Source organism: Humulus lupulus, chromosome 2 (assembly GCF_963169125.1).
Source record: "Humulus lupulus chromosome 2, drHumLupu1.1, whole genome shotgun sequence".
NCBI classification, from domain to species: Eukaryota; Viridiplantae; Streptophyta; class Magnoliopsida; order Rosales; family Cannabaceae; genus Humulus; species Humulus lupulus.
Genome location: NC_084794.1, coordinates 80,640,164 through 80,655,860, shown reverse-complemented (window position 1 = coordinate 80,655,860; position 15,697 = coordinate 80,640,164). Strand labels below are relative to the sequence as shown.

At 42.7% G+C, this 15,697-nt stretch overlaps 1 protein-coding gene across 1 annotated transcript in view; it reads left to right on the top strand.

The window, feature by feature from the left end:
* Nucleotides 1-206: 206 nt before the first annotated feature.
* LOC133814449 (eukaryotic translation initiation factor 5B-like) overlaps nucleotides 207-15,697 on the top strand; it is a 51,631-nt gene continuing 36,140 nt past the window's right edge. The window contains exons 1-5 of the mRNA XM_062247406.1: nucleotides 207-357; nucleotides 460-677; nucleotides 953-1,239; nucleotides 1,345-1,444; nucleotides 11,231-11,336. Of these exons, the coding sequence (XP_062103390.1) occupies nucleotides 207-357; nucleotides 460-677; nucleotides 953-1,239; nucleotides 1,345-1,444; nucleotides 11,231-11,336 (862 nt within the window). The remainder of the gene's footprint in view (nucleotides 358-459; nucleotides 678-952; nucleotides 1,240-1,344; nucleotides 1,445-11,230; nucleotides 11,337-15,697) is intronic.

Below are 15,697 nucleotides of genomic sequence, written 5' to 3'. Positions count from 1 at the left end.
CCACTGGAGATGGCACTGAGGAACAAGAAAAACCCCAAACAACAACAAGATGTGTCACAACCCCTAAGGCATCGTCCAACGGGAGTGACCATCCAAAAGCCTAACCCCAACGCCCGACCAGCTGATATCCCTCCTCAACATGGGAAGGGAAAAAAAAGTTGCCTGAATACACAAGTCGTGCATTTAAATCCTCCGACTAGAACGGTATGGATTTTTCACTCTTGGATACATTGCCCATCCCTTATCATCTATTTGATAAGGACGACAACTTTAATTTTCCGACCAATAGTTTTAGCTTGGACTTCTTTGAGGCAGATAGTGATTGTAGTTGCAGTTCCTTAGATAATGTAGCGACCAGTAATTGTAGTTCGGGTACAGTACTTAGAAATTATTTTGATTTGTTTTCTCATTATGCAGAACTATTCTTAACATATCTGCTCGTTCTTGTTTTTCTTGTAGTCATGCAAACCAACGTCGCGTTCGACATTTATGCCTCCAGGGGCAAATCTGCTAGCTCGAAGAAATCAAGTAGGAAAAACGCTGGAGATGCCAGTGGGGAACCTCTAAGCAAAAAGGCTCGACCAGCAGACACTCCAATTCCTACTCCTTCCAGGATAACCACTCCTCCTCCACCTCCTTGCACTGGGTCCTCTACCAAACAAGTGGGAGGATCTTTGGTGACAGAATTGTTGAGCCATGCTTCTAGCTCAATAGTCAATAAACTCTAGAAAGTATCCAAGCATCGCCTCAGCAAAGAGGCCTTTTCTTCCCTTCCTTCATTAAAACTCGAGCAGGTCCTTGCTCATGGGCTCAACGAAGCGCTAGACGTAAGTTTCTTTTCTTTATTTTATTTAAATCGGCCAACATTGCCTTTTATTAATACCAACACCTTTATTTCTTTACTATTCGCAGGCTCTTTTGACTGTGACGCCATGTCGAGGAGATTGGCTAGAAACATGCTGAGGAGATCAAAGCATGGGAGACCAAAGTCGAAGCATTGGAGGCCAAAGTCAAAGCAGCAGAGGAAAACGCTGCTGCTTTGATCGAGGAGCTGAAGAAGAGCAAGGAAGATCTAGCTAAGGCTGTTGCTGCCAAGGATAAATACAAGGAAGCTTCTGAGACCAACTATAAGGAGGCAGTCAAGCTGCAAGAAGATCAGGTCGCGAGCATGAAGGAGGTCAGCAGACTGGAGGATCAGGTTAAGCTGCTCGAAGAGCAGGATGCCAATGAATTGGAGAGGTTCCAAGGAGCCACCTTCAACTACTTTTACATGTTCTGGAAGAACAATCTAGGTGCGAACTTTAATTATCTTCCTGAATAGGTAAAACAAGCTGAACTTGCTAGGTGTGCTGCTCGTCTGGAGGAAGAGAAGAATGCCCCGGAGTCTCCTGAAATTTCTTTGGCGACAGGCATCAATGAAGTCAAAGAGGAAGCTAGAACCACTGTTGACCATCCACCTCAACAGGACACCCCCCCCCCCCCCCCCCCCCCCCCAATAGTTGCACAATAGACATATATTATTTATTTTTATTTTGCAACTAGAACACCCGAACAAACTGTTCATGGTGTTAAGACAATTTGCTGCCTAAGGCAGTTTTATTTACTTTTAATATTTTTAATTACATCCGAGCAACAATTGCTCGCGGTGTAAAGATATTTCATTTTGATATTACAATTTCCATTATAATACCTGCTCGTATGACTGAACCTAGCATAACACTTTATTATCTGACAAAATTTTTGTAAAATACTCCAAGTGTCATAGTATGCTTTCTCTTATTTTACTCGTGTGTTTACATATGTTTTATAATATGCTTTGCGCGCTTAGTATCTTATATGCCTCCCAAGTGATCGAGGGGTTTAAGGTGCTCGGTCACTTTCCATTGACCAATACCTGTTCAAACATTACTACCCGTGGACTTATAAACAATCAATGAAAATATAGCAAAACAACACACGTAATGAGAAAATAATTGTTATAAATACAATAATTAGCAAGAGGCTGCACACAGTTCCTTTTATTTCTCATAAAAAAATGGACAAAAATTCATGTCTGTACGAGTGATAAAAAATTATCTTACACTTATAAGCGACTAGCCATCTACTGGCCAGCCCTTGTTCAAAAACTTGTAAAAAGTAAAATTAATACAAGCCAAATCTTTAAAAAGAAATGTTCATTGATAATACTTGCACAGATGTTCTCCATTCCAATAGCGAGGAGCGAGATCTTCGTTTAAGCGAGCAAGTTTGTATGTGCCTGGTTGAAGAATTTCTTCAATTTGATACGGACCCTCCCAGTTTGGTCCAAGCACTCCAGCAATCTAATCGCAAGTGTTGAGAAAAACCCTTCTAAGTACCAAGTCTCCTATTTCAAACTTTCTTTCGTGTACTTTAGAGTTAAAATATCGAGCGAGCTTTTGTTGGTAGGCTGCAACTCGTAGTTGGGCTTGTTCGTGTCTTTCATTAACCAAGTTTAAAGACTCCATTAATAATTGGTTATTTGTATTCTGGTTGTATGTTATCCTTCTATACGAGGGTGGATCTAACTCAACTGGTAACATGGCCTCATACCCATATGCTAAAGAAAATGGCGTATGGCCTGTTGCTGTTCGGTGTGTTGTTCTATACGACCAGAGTACTTTAGTTAATTGTTCTGGTCGTGCTCACTTTGCCTATTCGAGCTATTTCTTTAGTGTGTCCTTCAGATTTTTGTTTACAGCTTCTACTTGTCCGTTGGCTTGTTGATGGGAAACTGATGACAAACTCTTTGTTATGCCATGTCGTTCGCAGAAATTAGTAAACATGTCGCTGTCAAATTGTGTGCCATTATCTGATACGATCTTTTTTGGCAATCCATATCAGCATTCAATATTTTTGACAACGTAATCCAGTACTTTGTTGGTCGTGATTGTCGCGAGCAGCTCAACTTCTGCCCACTTCATAAAGTAGTCTACAACAACTACTACGTATGTGACATTCTCTTTTCCTGTAGGCAAAGATCCAATCGGGTCTATTTCCCAAACTGCGAATGGCCATGAGCTTTGCATCTGTTTAAGCTCATTTGAGGCTGTTCGAGGTATCTTGGAGAATCTTTGGCATTTATCACACTTCTTAACAAATTCCATAGAATCCTCGATCATAGTAGGCCAGAAATACCCTTGTCGGAGAATTTTTTTTTTACAAACTTTGCCCCCCAGCATGATCTCCACAGAACCATTCATGTACTTTCCTTAGCTTTTTCTTTGGAAATACATCTCCTTAAGGGCATAGAATATCCTCATCGATACAGGATTCCATCGAGCAAGATAAAGCGAATCGATTGTCTTTGTAGTGTTCTCGCCTTATTTCTGTTTGCAGGTAACAATCCCTGTTCAAGATATTGAATGATGGGAGTCATCCAAGTGTCAAATACTTGTATTACTAGGGATGATTCTTCTACTTGAATGCTGGGAGCTGATAAGCGTTCGACCAATACTATACTCAAAGTTTCGGCATCTTTGGCACTTGCTAGTTTGGCTAAGGCATCAGCGTTGGAGTTCTGGTCACGAGGTACTTGCTGTAAAGTATACTTTTCAAACTTTGCTAGCAAGTCTTTTGCCTTGTTTAGAAACGCGACCATTTTAACACCCCGGGCCTGATATTCTCCAATGATTTTATTAACAACTAGCTGAGAGTCACTGTATATCTCTAGTGATTTTATGTTCACATCTTTAGCTAGTCTCAAACCTACGAGTAACATTTCATAATTAGCTTCATTGTTGGAGGAATTGAAGTTGAATCTTACTGCGCAGTGAAACCAATGCCCTACAGGGATTACTAGAATCAATCTTGCCCCAGAGTTATGTTCATTTGATGATCCGTCCACAAACAGTTTCTAGGCGGGAGCTTTGTCTTGGGCTTCAGGCTCTATAGTCGGCTCGTTTGTTGGGAGTCCAATGATTTCAGCTACAAAGTTTGCTAAGGCTTGTCCCTTTATGGTTGCTCATGGTGCATAAGAAATTTCGAACTACCCTAGCTCAATTAACCATTTTAGTAGTCGACCAGCGGCTTCTGGTTTTTGCAAGACTTGCCATAGTGGCTGGTCAGTAAAAACTACTATGGGGTGAGCTTGAAAGTAAGGCCGCAGTTTTCTTGATGCCAATATCAAGCAGTAAGCCAATTTCTCTATGGTTGGATAACGTAACTTTGCTTCCACTAGCCTTTTAGTTATAGAGTATACTGCCTTCTGAATGTTGTCTTCTTCCATGACAGCGCTGGCAGCATATTCTATTATTGCTAGGCAGATGTACAAAGTTTCTCCTTCGACCGGCTTGGACAGTCGCGACATATGGTCCTTGAGTGCCTGAAAAGCCTGTTCGCACTCTTCTGTCCATTCGAACTTTTAGTTTCCTCTGAGTAGATTAAAAATGGGACACATTTGTCCGTAGACTTAGATATAAATCTACTCAGAGCTGCAATTCTTCCTGTTAGGTTTTGTACATCTTTGATTTTGGTTGGTGACTGCATCTTGATCAGTGCTCTAATTTTTTTCAGTATTAGCATTGATTCCTCGCGAGTTTACTATGAATCCCCAAAAAAATTCTGATCCAACTCCAAAGGAACACTTAAGGGGATTAAGCTTCATCTTATATTTATTCAAGATGTTGAAGCATTCCTGTAGGTCCTTGACGTGCTCACTAGCTTTTTTCGACTTAACCAACATGTCATCAAAGTAAATCTCCATGTTATTGCTAATCTGGTCTTTGAACTTGTGGTTTACTAGTCATTGGTAAGTTGCGCTGGCATTTTTCAAACTGAAACACATTACTTTGTAACAATAAAGCTCTGTATCTATTTGAAAGCTGGTATGTTTCTCATCAGGTGGATGCATACTAATTTGATTATAGCCGGAGTATGCATCCATGAATGATAAGATTTCATGCCCTGATGTGGCATCGACCAGCTGGTCGATCCTTGGAAATGAGAAATAATCTTTCGGGCAGGCTTTATTAAGGTCTGTGAAATCCACGCAAGTCCTCCATTTCGGTTTAGGGACTAGTACGAAGTTAGAGACTTGAGATGGATAAAATGCTACCCTGATGAATCCATTTTTCTTTAGCTGCTCGACTTCCTCTTTTAAGGCTTTAAACCTGTCTTTGTCAAGCATCCTTCTTTTTTGTTGAATCGGTGGGTGGTTTTTGTCTATGTTCAGGACATGGCTGATAACTTCCAACTTGATTCCAACCATGTCTTTATGCGACCAGGCAAAGACCCTGGTTCTTCCTCAAAAACTCCACCAGCTTTTCTTTGATTGTTCTCTCTAAGTTTTTACCGACTTTCACAACTCTGGTCGGATTTTTTTCTTATAGTTGGACCTCGTCGAGGTCCTCCATGGGTACAATACATTCCTCAAAATCCCCAAAGTGAGGATCTAAGTCTCTATCCCCACTTTGGGCAACACCTTATTTGGTGACTTGTTCACCTGATTGGGCATGTGATTCATTTACCACTAGCAACCTTTTTTCTGCTCCGCTCCCTTATCTGCCCTTTCTTGCTTTTGTGATCAAGGAGATATAACACTCTCTGGCCTCTCTTTGGTTTCCCAACACGCACCCAACTCATGCATCGGTTGGAAACTTCATGGATAGATGCCCGATTGAAGTTACTACTCATAGATCAACTAGGATGGGTCTTCCAATCATGGCATTACCGAGGGAGAGCCAGAGTCAATCAATACAGTAAGAGGAGAGCCAGCGCTAGAAAGCTGACCTGTCACTACCGAGGGACTAGCCTCAGCCTCTGCCTGTGTCAAGGTGAACACTTGAGCTGGAGTCAAGCTATCCACCTTTCCTGCTTCCCATTTCTTCACTGTTGGGCAGTCCTTCTTTAGGTGCCCCACTGTTCCACACACATAGCAAGCCTTGGCCCGACATTCGCCCTGATGGCATCTTCTACACCTCGAGCACTCCGGATAACTCCTCCATGGCTCACTGCCGCCCTGACCACCCCAACCCCTCCTATCAGGACCAACAGCGGTCGAAGTATCAGGAGTCTTTCTCTTCGCATCACTGGGGCCTCCGCCCTACCTGACCCAGAATAGGGAGGCACCACCCTATGACCCTCGTGCCTCGCTGCACTTTCCTTCCAAATCTTGTTCACCGCTTCCTCAGCGGTAAGAGCCTTCTCAACGGCTTGGGCATAAGTTGTTCCCCCAGGTACCGTTGTGATCCTAACATCCCGAGCTATCATAGCATTAAGCCCCCTAATGAATCTGTCTAGCCTAGCTGCATCTGTAGGCACAAGATCTGGTGCAAATTTCGCAAGTCTATCAAATTTTAGGGCATACTCAGTAACTGTCATGCTACTCTACACCAAACCCACAAACTCATTAACTTTTGCTGCCCTGATGGAAACATTGTAGTATTTTTGACTGAACAAATCTTTAAATCCTTCCCAACTCAAAGCAGTGACGTCCCTGGTCTGTGATGCCACTTCCCACTAGATGCGGGCATCCTCTCTCAACATATATGTGGCACAGGCCACTCTGTCATGTCCCTCTATCCTCATGAAGTCCAGGATAGTAGTGTTGACGGTGAGAAATCGTCAAGTAAGTTAAGTTAGAAAAATTGCAACGTAGAAATTATCAAAAGAAAAGCTTTAAAAATCTAAGTAGGAACTCCAAGAATAATTGCAGAAGAAAAATGGTGAAATCAGTTTGTATTGATTATGGTGCACTGCTACCGTAATTTTTCCAACCCCCTTCAATGTTGAAGAGGGGTTCCCTTTATAGGGGGTTCTAATGGCCCCTAATACATTGTGGTCCAAGGGACCAGATAGTACACAAGTACAGTGTCAGGCGTGGTATCAAGTGTAGTGGTGTCGGCTCCAATACATGATCAGAGTTTGTGGGAGCACTTCCACTTTAGTACTTGATTGTGTTTCCACTACTTTCCCAGTACGAGTGTTAGAGACTGGCTAGTGAGGACCACAATAGGTACCTTATTTGTACAACCACTACTTGTCCGGCGTGGGCCTTGTCTCCGTACCTTACTTCCTTTTAGTTTGTAGGTGCGCTCCGTACCCCTCCTGCCTTCGCATCAAATCATTGTGAAGCCTTCCCTTGGGTCCTTGACCTTACATCCCGTGAGTCTCACAGGAAGAGAGGTGCCTCGTAGGGGGAATCCTTGCGTTAGTAGATGGTCTCATTTCACAAGACCAATGCCTCACGGTCCCTATGCGCGTGGGGCCGCGAGACCACCAAGGACGAGGTTGTCCTGCTGCCCCAGATCCTTCTCGTGGCATATACCTAAATGCGTGAGGTGAGGCAGGGTCGCTTGGGGGCCCTGAGATGCAAGCTGAGGTGAGGCGTTGGGCACCTCCTAGGCGTGAGGCACACCTAATAGGTGTTAGACATCGTTGGCGCGTGGCCCTGCATGGGGCATCTCCTAGGGGAGGGGCGTTCCTCCTAGGCACGAGGCGCACTCCCTGGACGCGAGGCGCCCCTCCTAGGCATGAGGCGCCATTGACGCGAGGCCTTGAGATGCACGGTCGAGGCAGGGTGAGGCCATCCCTCGCGAGGCCTCGTGAGACGCTGCTGGGGCCAGGCTTGGCGCGCGAGGCGCTGCCATGGCCAGGCGGGGCGCGCGAGGCGCTGTGGCCAGGCGAGGCCATCCCTCGCGAGGCCTTGATGGCGCACTTGTTGGGGCTTCATCTGCCGAGATTTCCCAATACACGCCTAAGGACACGGGACCTAATCACATACTTTGGGGTTCTTTTACAGGCAATGAATTTTGAGCATCCACAAGTAGTAATCATAGTCATCCACTGCTCGGCTTTCAGTGGGTCAGGTCCTCCCTCAAAATTTGGGGGTTGCTACTTTCAGAATCGCTCATACAATGGCTCCCATCTGTTCCCAATCTCTACTGGCTGAATTACAGGTGCCACTACAGGTGGCAAAATAGGTACTGCACTCCCTGCAGGAGCCTGCTGTCGTAGCAAACGAATCTGTTCATCTTGGCTCTGTAATCGCGCTTGCATATCTGCCATAAGTTGCTGCCAGTTATTAGGGACTGGCGGAGGAATCTGGCCCTGGTCATCACCCCCAGTCCCAGACCTAGTGCCGGCTAGCCGTGTAGATTTTCTCGGACGCATAGCTATCCAAGTCAATCTGCAATCAACGACTCAACAATCAGACCATGATGACAGGGTAAAAGCTTCTCCAAAATCCACCAAAGGAACATAACCAATTACATGCAATCAAGATATAGACATTTATCCACATGCACCGACATTGCTAATAAGCACGCCCCAACATTTCCACACAACAGCTAAGATATAAACATCCATCCATACACAATGTACAGTTAGTTATCCAAATATTCATTTACATGCATGACGATGCTAATAAGCATGCCTCAATATTTTCACACAACAGTCAAGGGCCAGGCCCTATCAGTATCTCATGCTTCCTATAAATCCAACAGATAACAACAATCATAACGTTTTCCAAACATACAAGCATATAAGCACATATACACATTACCAAACCCTGAATCGAGCTTGTCTCTAGCAGCGAATGTACATGTCCAGCCGGTCTTCAGGAACCCTTAAACCTAGGACGCTCTGATACCAAGTTGTAACACCCTGGATAGCCAAGACCGCTGCATTGTGTACTTATAAAAGTGCAGGACTTGCTAATCAAGTCATTTAATTAAAAATGTGTCATTGAAACCATTAATGTGATAGGGTTAAAGGATTTTGGTCTCAAAAGATACATTTCATACAACTAAACATTTTACACGTGGGATCCCAAAAAGGAATAACGTTTCAAAGTCAGTTTATAAAATTTCCAGAGTTCAAACAACCACTAGCCACTCTAAGGGCAAAACAGACGTTTATGGTTCTCCTGTTCCTGTCTCCCCCCTCAACCGTGACGGCTGAGCAGCTGATCATGTACATTATGCTCTCAGAGCTCTCTGAATCAGGGCTGATCAAGCTTGCCCTTGCCTTTACCTGCACCACGTAGCACCTGTGAGCCAAGGCCCAGCAAGAAAACATAACATTATATAACAAATGATCATAGCAATTGAATAACCCTTTAAGGATGATCATACACTTAACATACCACATTAATCACATAGCACATAGATATAACCAAAGATTCAACCAAACAACACTCAGCTATTCAGCATGACAAATCCACCAATCAATAATAACAATCAAATCACATGATAATTAGGGTCGACACCTTAGGTCACACCCTCTGTTTACCCCACTGACTCCGGCCCGCTTAAACCAAGCTCAGTGCATAGTAAGCTATCCTCAGCTACCAGTGGTCGAGTCACGCCCTGTGCGCTAGTATAAACTTCGGCACTCTTCAGCTGTTTGTCTACTATTTACGTGGCATAATACCACCCTTAACAAAGCATACAAAACAGGGAACCCTTAGTCCCATTATAAATCCACAATCGGGTGCAGTTTTCTTACCTTTAGTTTCCAAATATACTGGTTACGAGAGATGCCTCTTGAGCACGATCCGTTTCCCGAGCCCCTAGCTTAAACCTAGTCAAAACCAAGTAAGGGATACCATTGATAATTATAAAAGGCTTCTAAATAAGGTTCTAGTCTCCGGAACATCGAAATCCACCAAACACGATAATAGATTCAATCCCGAGCACCCTAGGTTAAATTCCCATGCTTAAAATCCAAATACCCCTAATTTCCTTAAGGGTCACGGCTCAAGCCTCCCATGCCGCGGCATAGCCCCCAAACAGAGCCCATCTAGGCTCAGAACCAGACATGGGCTGTGACCCTACATAGACCATGTCGCGACCCGCCCTCCATCTCCAACATCCATCAGCTTCAGAGGGCAACGGCTCACCAAGAACTATGTCGTGGCCCGACCCCTTCGAACCTAGAAAAACCTCCATTTTTGACTCTCAAACCTCACTCAAAACCATCCAAAACTATCCCAATTCCACAACTCAATTATCACAAAACTTCTAACATGATTCCAACAATATAATCCAACGAAAACCCAGCCTAGAAACTCATCAAAATCCCACTTTAATCTCTGAAATCCAAAAGCTTAAAAACAACAAAACCAGTCATAAAAACTTAGAATTCAAACACTAAATCATGAATTGGAGCTTACCTTCTTTGATGAACCAACTTTCTTAAAGATTTCTGAGCTAACTTCCAAGTTTCAGCTTCAATTCAATCCTTCAATATCAAAATCCATAAACACCTCAAATCCTAGCCATAAACACAAAATTAATCACCATGCACAAAGCTTATGACTTACCTTAATCTTGGTTGAACCCCTTAGCTGAACACTAGATTAATCCTTTAAAACTCTAGCCCAATCCACTGAATTCCAGCTGGGTTTTCCTTAAGTTTTTTGTAGTGTTCTTTGAGAGAGAAAGGGAGAAAGAGGGAAGGTCGGTTCCTTTGTTTCCACCGGGTTCTGAGTTTTTTAATTAGTCTATCCTTAGGTAATTAAGTTAATCCCGAGGCTCGAGGTGCTGGAAACGTCCCCGAGGGCGAAATGGTAAAATTCCCCAGTATTCCCACCTAGGCTTCCTAACCTCAAATATATCTCAAATTATTTATTTCCATAACCCGATAACCTAAATAACCATCCAACACCTGAAAATACCCCTTGACTGGCCCCAAGTCAAGTTTAGGCCATGTTGTGGCTTTCCCGCTAACTGGCTCCTAGGATCGCCTCAAATCGTATGCTGCAGTTTTACCCACATAATAATGTGGTTCTCACAAATATAACATATAATTGCATTTAAATTCATATAACCATACGAGCATGCTTATCATAAATTCATGCATTAAACTAATAAATTCACACATAAACCAATTATTCCCTCCCGACACACTAATCAAGGCCCTTAAGCCTTATTAGTGATTTTGGGTCGTTACACAATGTCCCTCTCTCTTCTCCCTATTTTGTTTCAATAAACAAGAGGAGGGTTGTGCTGGTCGTTTGGTCCCTAGACATTTCTCTATCGTGGGGGATCCCAGACTACAGAGCCTAAGTCTGTTTGCCTCCTTCTTCCTGAGGAAAGCTGTACCCTGCAAGGAAGGTTTTGTTCGTATGTTGCTTGATGTCTAGGGCTTCTGGGATGCTGCTCGTCCCTATTCTGTCTGTGCTGCTGCATATTACCTCAACCAGCATGAGAGGGTTGACACTGCTAGCTATTTCTAGTGGGATTCTGAAGCTGCCTTTCCTCATGAGCAGCTGGATGTTGTTCTGGCCGCTGTGGGCTCCTTGGGTCTTATGGATTTGGAGGACATTGGTGGTGCTCTGATTGTGGGTTTTGAGGAGGATGAGGATTTGATGGCAGGTTGGGCTGAGATTTTGGTGCATGTGGTTGTCCACGGCCAACTGAATGGCCGCCTCTAAAGCCGTTGTTGCATCTCTTTGTCAACGATCCATCTCCACCTGTCTTTCATTCAATTCTCGACACTGTCGATCTAGCTCCATCTGTTGCTTCACCTTCATTTCAGGCATGTTCTCTTGGTTAGCCTTTAGGGTGGCTAACTCATCTTGCAACACTTCCAATGATGTCCTTACGGCTTCGGTGTCCATCTCCTCCTCTTCTAATTCCACATGTGGCTCATCCTCTGTTACACCAGGTGGAGGAGGTGGATTTGATACATTCTCTGGTGCCTGTCCAGCTTAACCCATCCTCCTTGTGTTCTTAGCCATTGTTTCCTTGATATCCTTGAGTTCAGCTCCAATGAATGCACCAAAATGTTGACCCTCAATTTGGTCAACAAAACGGAGTCACAAAAACGATAAGAATTAGAGAACTGAATGCAAGAATGTAAACGACACGAGGATTTTATAGTGGTTTAGCCCCAATGATTGGTAATAACCTACGTCCACTTAGTGTTTTTATTGATGTAAAACCCCAAAACTTGCGATCAGCGAACAAGGGTTCGCTAAGTTTCATAAGTCTCGAAGATAGATACAAGTACTGTGTATAAAATCACTATTTCTCTCTGAATACCAAATATTATGCGCCAAATAAATGAATATTACTAGTCCTATTTATAGGCTCATGGATGTACATATGGGCCTATGGACAACGTTCAAATTATGTTACAAGCATAACAAAATAATAACATAAATAATAATATTTACATTTAAATTAGTAAATATATCTGAAATATCTAACTTATAACCGTTTTTGAGCGTTTGTCTCGGTCCCACGAGCAGCTCTGGTCATATGCCTTTGTACCCCTTCTTTTCCTGCTGCTCAACATATTCCTTGCGCTTATCAAGTGGCTTAATTTCTTCTTAATACTCTGGTCGTTGGTTGACCAATCCTTCATTAATAGTCAGTCACGTGCTGTTCATTCCCCTTTTTAATATGCCACGTCATCATGCAAATATTTAGGGAAACAGTAAGTTAAAGAGGCAAGGGGTATTTTAGTCTTTTCTTACCTAAGGGATAGATATACCCACCCAACCCAGAACATAGTAGAATCAAGAAACACTCTCAGCTCTCTCTCCCATTCTCTATCTCTCATACCTCTTGAGGAGTTTTTGGATTTTGGAGGAAGAGAAGCTCAAAGATTGAAAGCTTGAGTTAGGGTTGGATTATCAACAGCTAGAAGGACATATTCACCACTGAGGTTATCGCTAGGGGCTCGGAACCGAGATCGTGCTCGAGGGTCGTTCTTATTATACATTGCACTCAGACCTGAGGTAAGAAAATTGCGCCCAGTACGTGTTAAATGTGATTATCTGCGTGATTAGGGCTCGGGCATGTTAAGGAACATGGTTATTACTATGTTTATATTTAATTGGGTGAGATATATGATTAATATGTATGCATTCTTGTATTATCTGAAATATGTTTATTTTCATCTGGTTATTTGTTTATCTAGTTGTCTAAATATCTCGTTAAGGCATTTCCTTATTAGTCAAGGGCGGCAATATCGTGTTGTGCGCTGGTCGAGTGGCTTAGGCCTAATCAGGGACGTACTATTACCTTGGCCAACCCTATGGTCATTTGGAAAAATAAAGCGCCTGGCTAGCTCTATTGCTAGTTACTCAGAGCTAGGGCAAAGGGCCCCGGGTGACTCTATGGTCACTTAGCTAGGAAATAGGGCCCCAAATTGACTCTATGTTCATCTATTCATGGCAGCGGGCCCTAGGATGATCCTATAATCATTTATATGTAAATGTATGCATGCATGAGTAGGTTATTACTGCTGGGCGTGGTAGATATGCATATGGAATCTATATTTACTGTTCATGCACTTGTTTATATCTTGTTGAGCCTTAGCTCACGGGTGTTGTGTGGTACAGGTAAGGGGAAGGAAAAGCTTGACCAGCCATGAGTTGGAGAGATACTTTTTTGCCGCTTAGGTTGGCTGTTTGTAACTTTTGAGTTGTAATTCCCTTTTTGGAACTATAAACAACTTTGTAAATGTTTATTTTGGGATCCCATGTACGAACTTAACGTTTTAATAAAATGACTGTTCCTTTCCTCCAAATTTTTTAACCAAACCCTTGTCATTAACCTTAGGTACACGTTTATAACTAATGGACTTGATTAGCAAGTCTGGCACTTATTAAAGTACACAGTGTAACGGTCTTGGTTATCCAGGACGTTACAGGCGGTGTCACCTCTCATGGGAGTTGAAGTTTCTCCTCGGAAAGTTCATGAAGAGATGAGCACATGGCCGTGATAGTGCTAAGCGAGAAAGTGGGAAAACAAAAGATGTGGTGGAGGTATGTGAGGTATCAATGGTTTTATCATATGGAATACTTGGTTCAAGCTTTTAAAAAACTAATGATTTTGATAGGACTTTGTGGTATTCTCACTAAGGTAAAGTTCAAACCTAAAGGTACTTTATTTTATGCACCAAAAATTATTTATGTAGAGAATAAGGCTTGTATTTAACCAAGTGGGGGAATGTTATGATTGGTTAAATACAAAAGATAAGTGTTAAAATACAAGCTAAATATAAACACTTAGTGAATTTCACATAGTGAAGATATGAAATTTGAGTTTCAATTGTAGGCACATTAAAAATGTGTTTTTGGGTCCAAAGTGATGCGTGAAGGTATCTAAAGGTCCCCCAAAAGTTTGGTAGCATTTGAAGCATTTTTAGGACCTTTGGAGGGGTCCAAAAATAGAGAGAGTGGCAGTGCATCTCCACCTAAGTGGCGTAGCATTGCCTGATGCTTAGGGTTTCAAAAACCCTTAGCAGGCGAGGTGACGCGTCGCCTACAGAGTCCGTACAACTTATGTAAATTAGTTCCAAATGACGTGTTTTACAAGTATAATCCTATTGGTTAGACCTAATGATGGTGTCTACTCTATATAAGGCTCAAAATAGAGTTTTGGAAGACTTGATCACCCTCTCCAATCTCTCTCTAACCTCTCTCTCTAGCTCCAAGAATGTTAAGTTTTCTCCACAAACTCATAAAGAAAGTGATTGGCTTTGTGAGTTTAAGACTTATTCAATCTCAATCCTCATTTCCTCTGAGAAAAGGCCTTAAACATCAATGGTGCCTAGGAAATAGAGTATTTGGACAACATTAAGAAACGTGTATAAGTCTTGGATTTGTTGTTTTGCTTTGTTCTAAGGATTTGCTCAAAGTAGTGGTTCTACAAAGGATTGGAAGGTTCATCAAAGTTGAAGAATATCATTCACCAACTTGGGTTTGCATTATTTCTCAATCTTTATTTACTCTGTGTCAATCCATTTTTTATGTAGATTTTAAATTTTGAGGTGGTTCACATCTCACTCTCCCCCAATAATAATCAACCAAGGGATAATCCTACTGTGAGGCGTGAGGATAGGAATGTCCCAAATAACCGAGCTCAAGCTTGGAGGGACAATAACCTAGATAACGCGCAGTCCGGGGTGGGAGCTAATAATGAGTTTCCCAATAACCCGATAGTGAGGGATCTAACCTAGGAATGACTCGCGCTAATGGAAGAGCAAATGAGACTCCTTCTAGCAGAAAATAAGAATGAGGACTATGATTCTTACGAGGAGCTCAAACCTTTTGCTCCTCACACTGCCGCAACTCCTTAACCACAGGGGTTTAAGATGCCACTAATGGTGACATACGACTGAACCACTGATCCATCTAATCACATCAGAACTTTTGACATCCTGATCCGAGCCTATAATGTAGGTATTGATCTTTGTTGTTATTTGTACCCAGCCACCTTAACAGGTGTGACCAAAATGCAGTTCGATAATTTCAAGAGACAATCAATCATCTCATGGAATCAGCTGCCCTCAAACTTCAAGAAACAGTTCTGGATTGCCAAAGAAAAATGAGTGGAAGCCAGCTCCTTGGAAAATATAAAGCAACAACTGGGTGAGTCTCTCAAGGCTTACATAAATAAATTCACCAATGTTGCATCTTGGGCCAGAGATGCTAACGACAGATCCAAGCTCATGGCTATGCGAGATGGAATCATCGCAGGAGGAGAACTGTGGAAAGACCTCCAAGAATGGGATTAAAAAATACAGATGAATTTTTATCTCGAGCTCAAGAATGGATTAACCTCAAGGAGGCAGAATCAGCAATGGCAGGTGTGAGCAGCATACCTATACAGCCCGTTGGGACCGCGCCCAGCACAGTAGCACCAGCTCAGCCAGTAATAATCATGAGGGTAACAACAAATCTGCATTCAACCTGGTGATGAATTGAAGACGACTTTTAAGA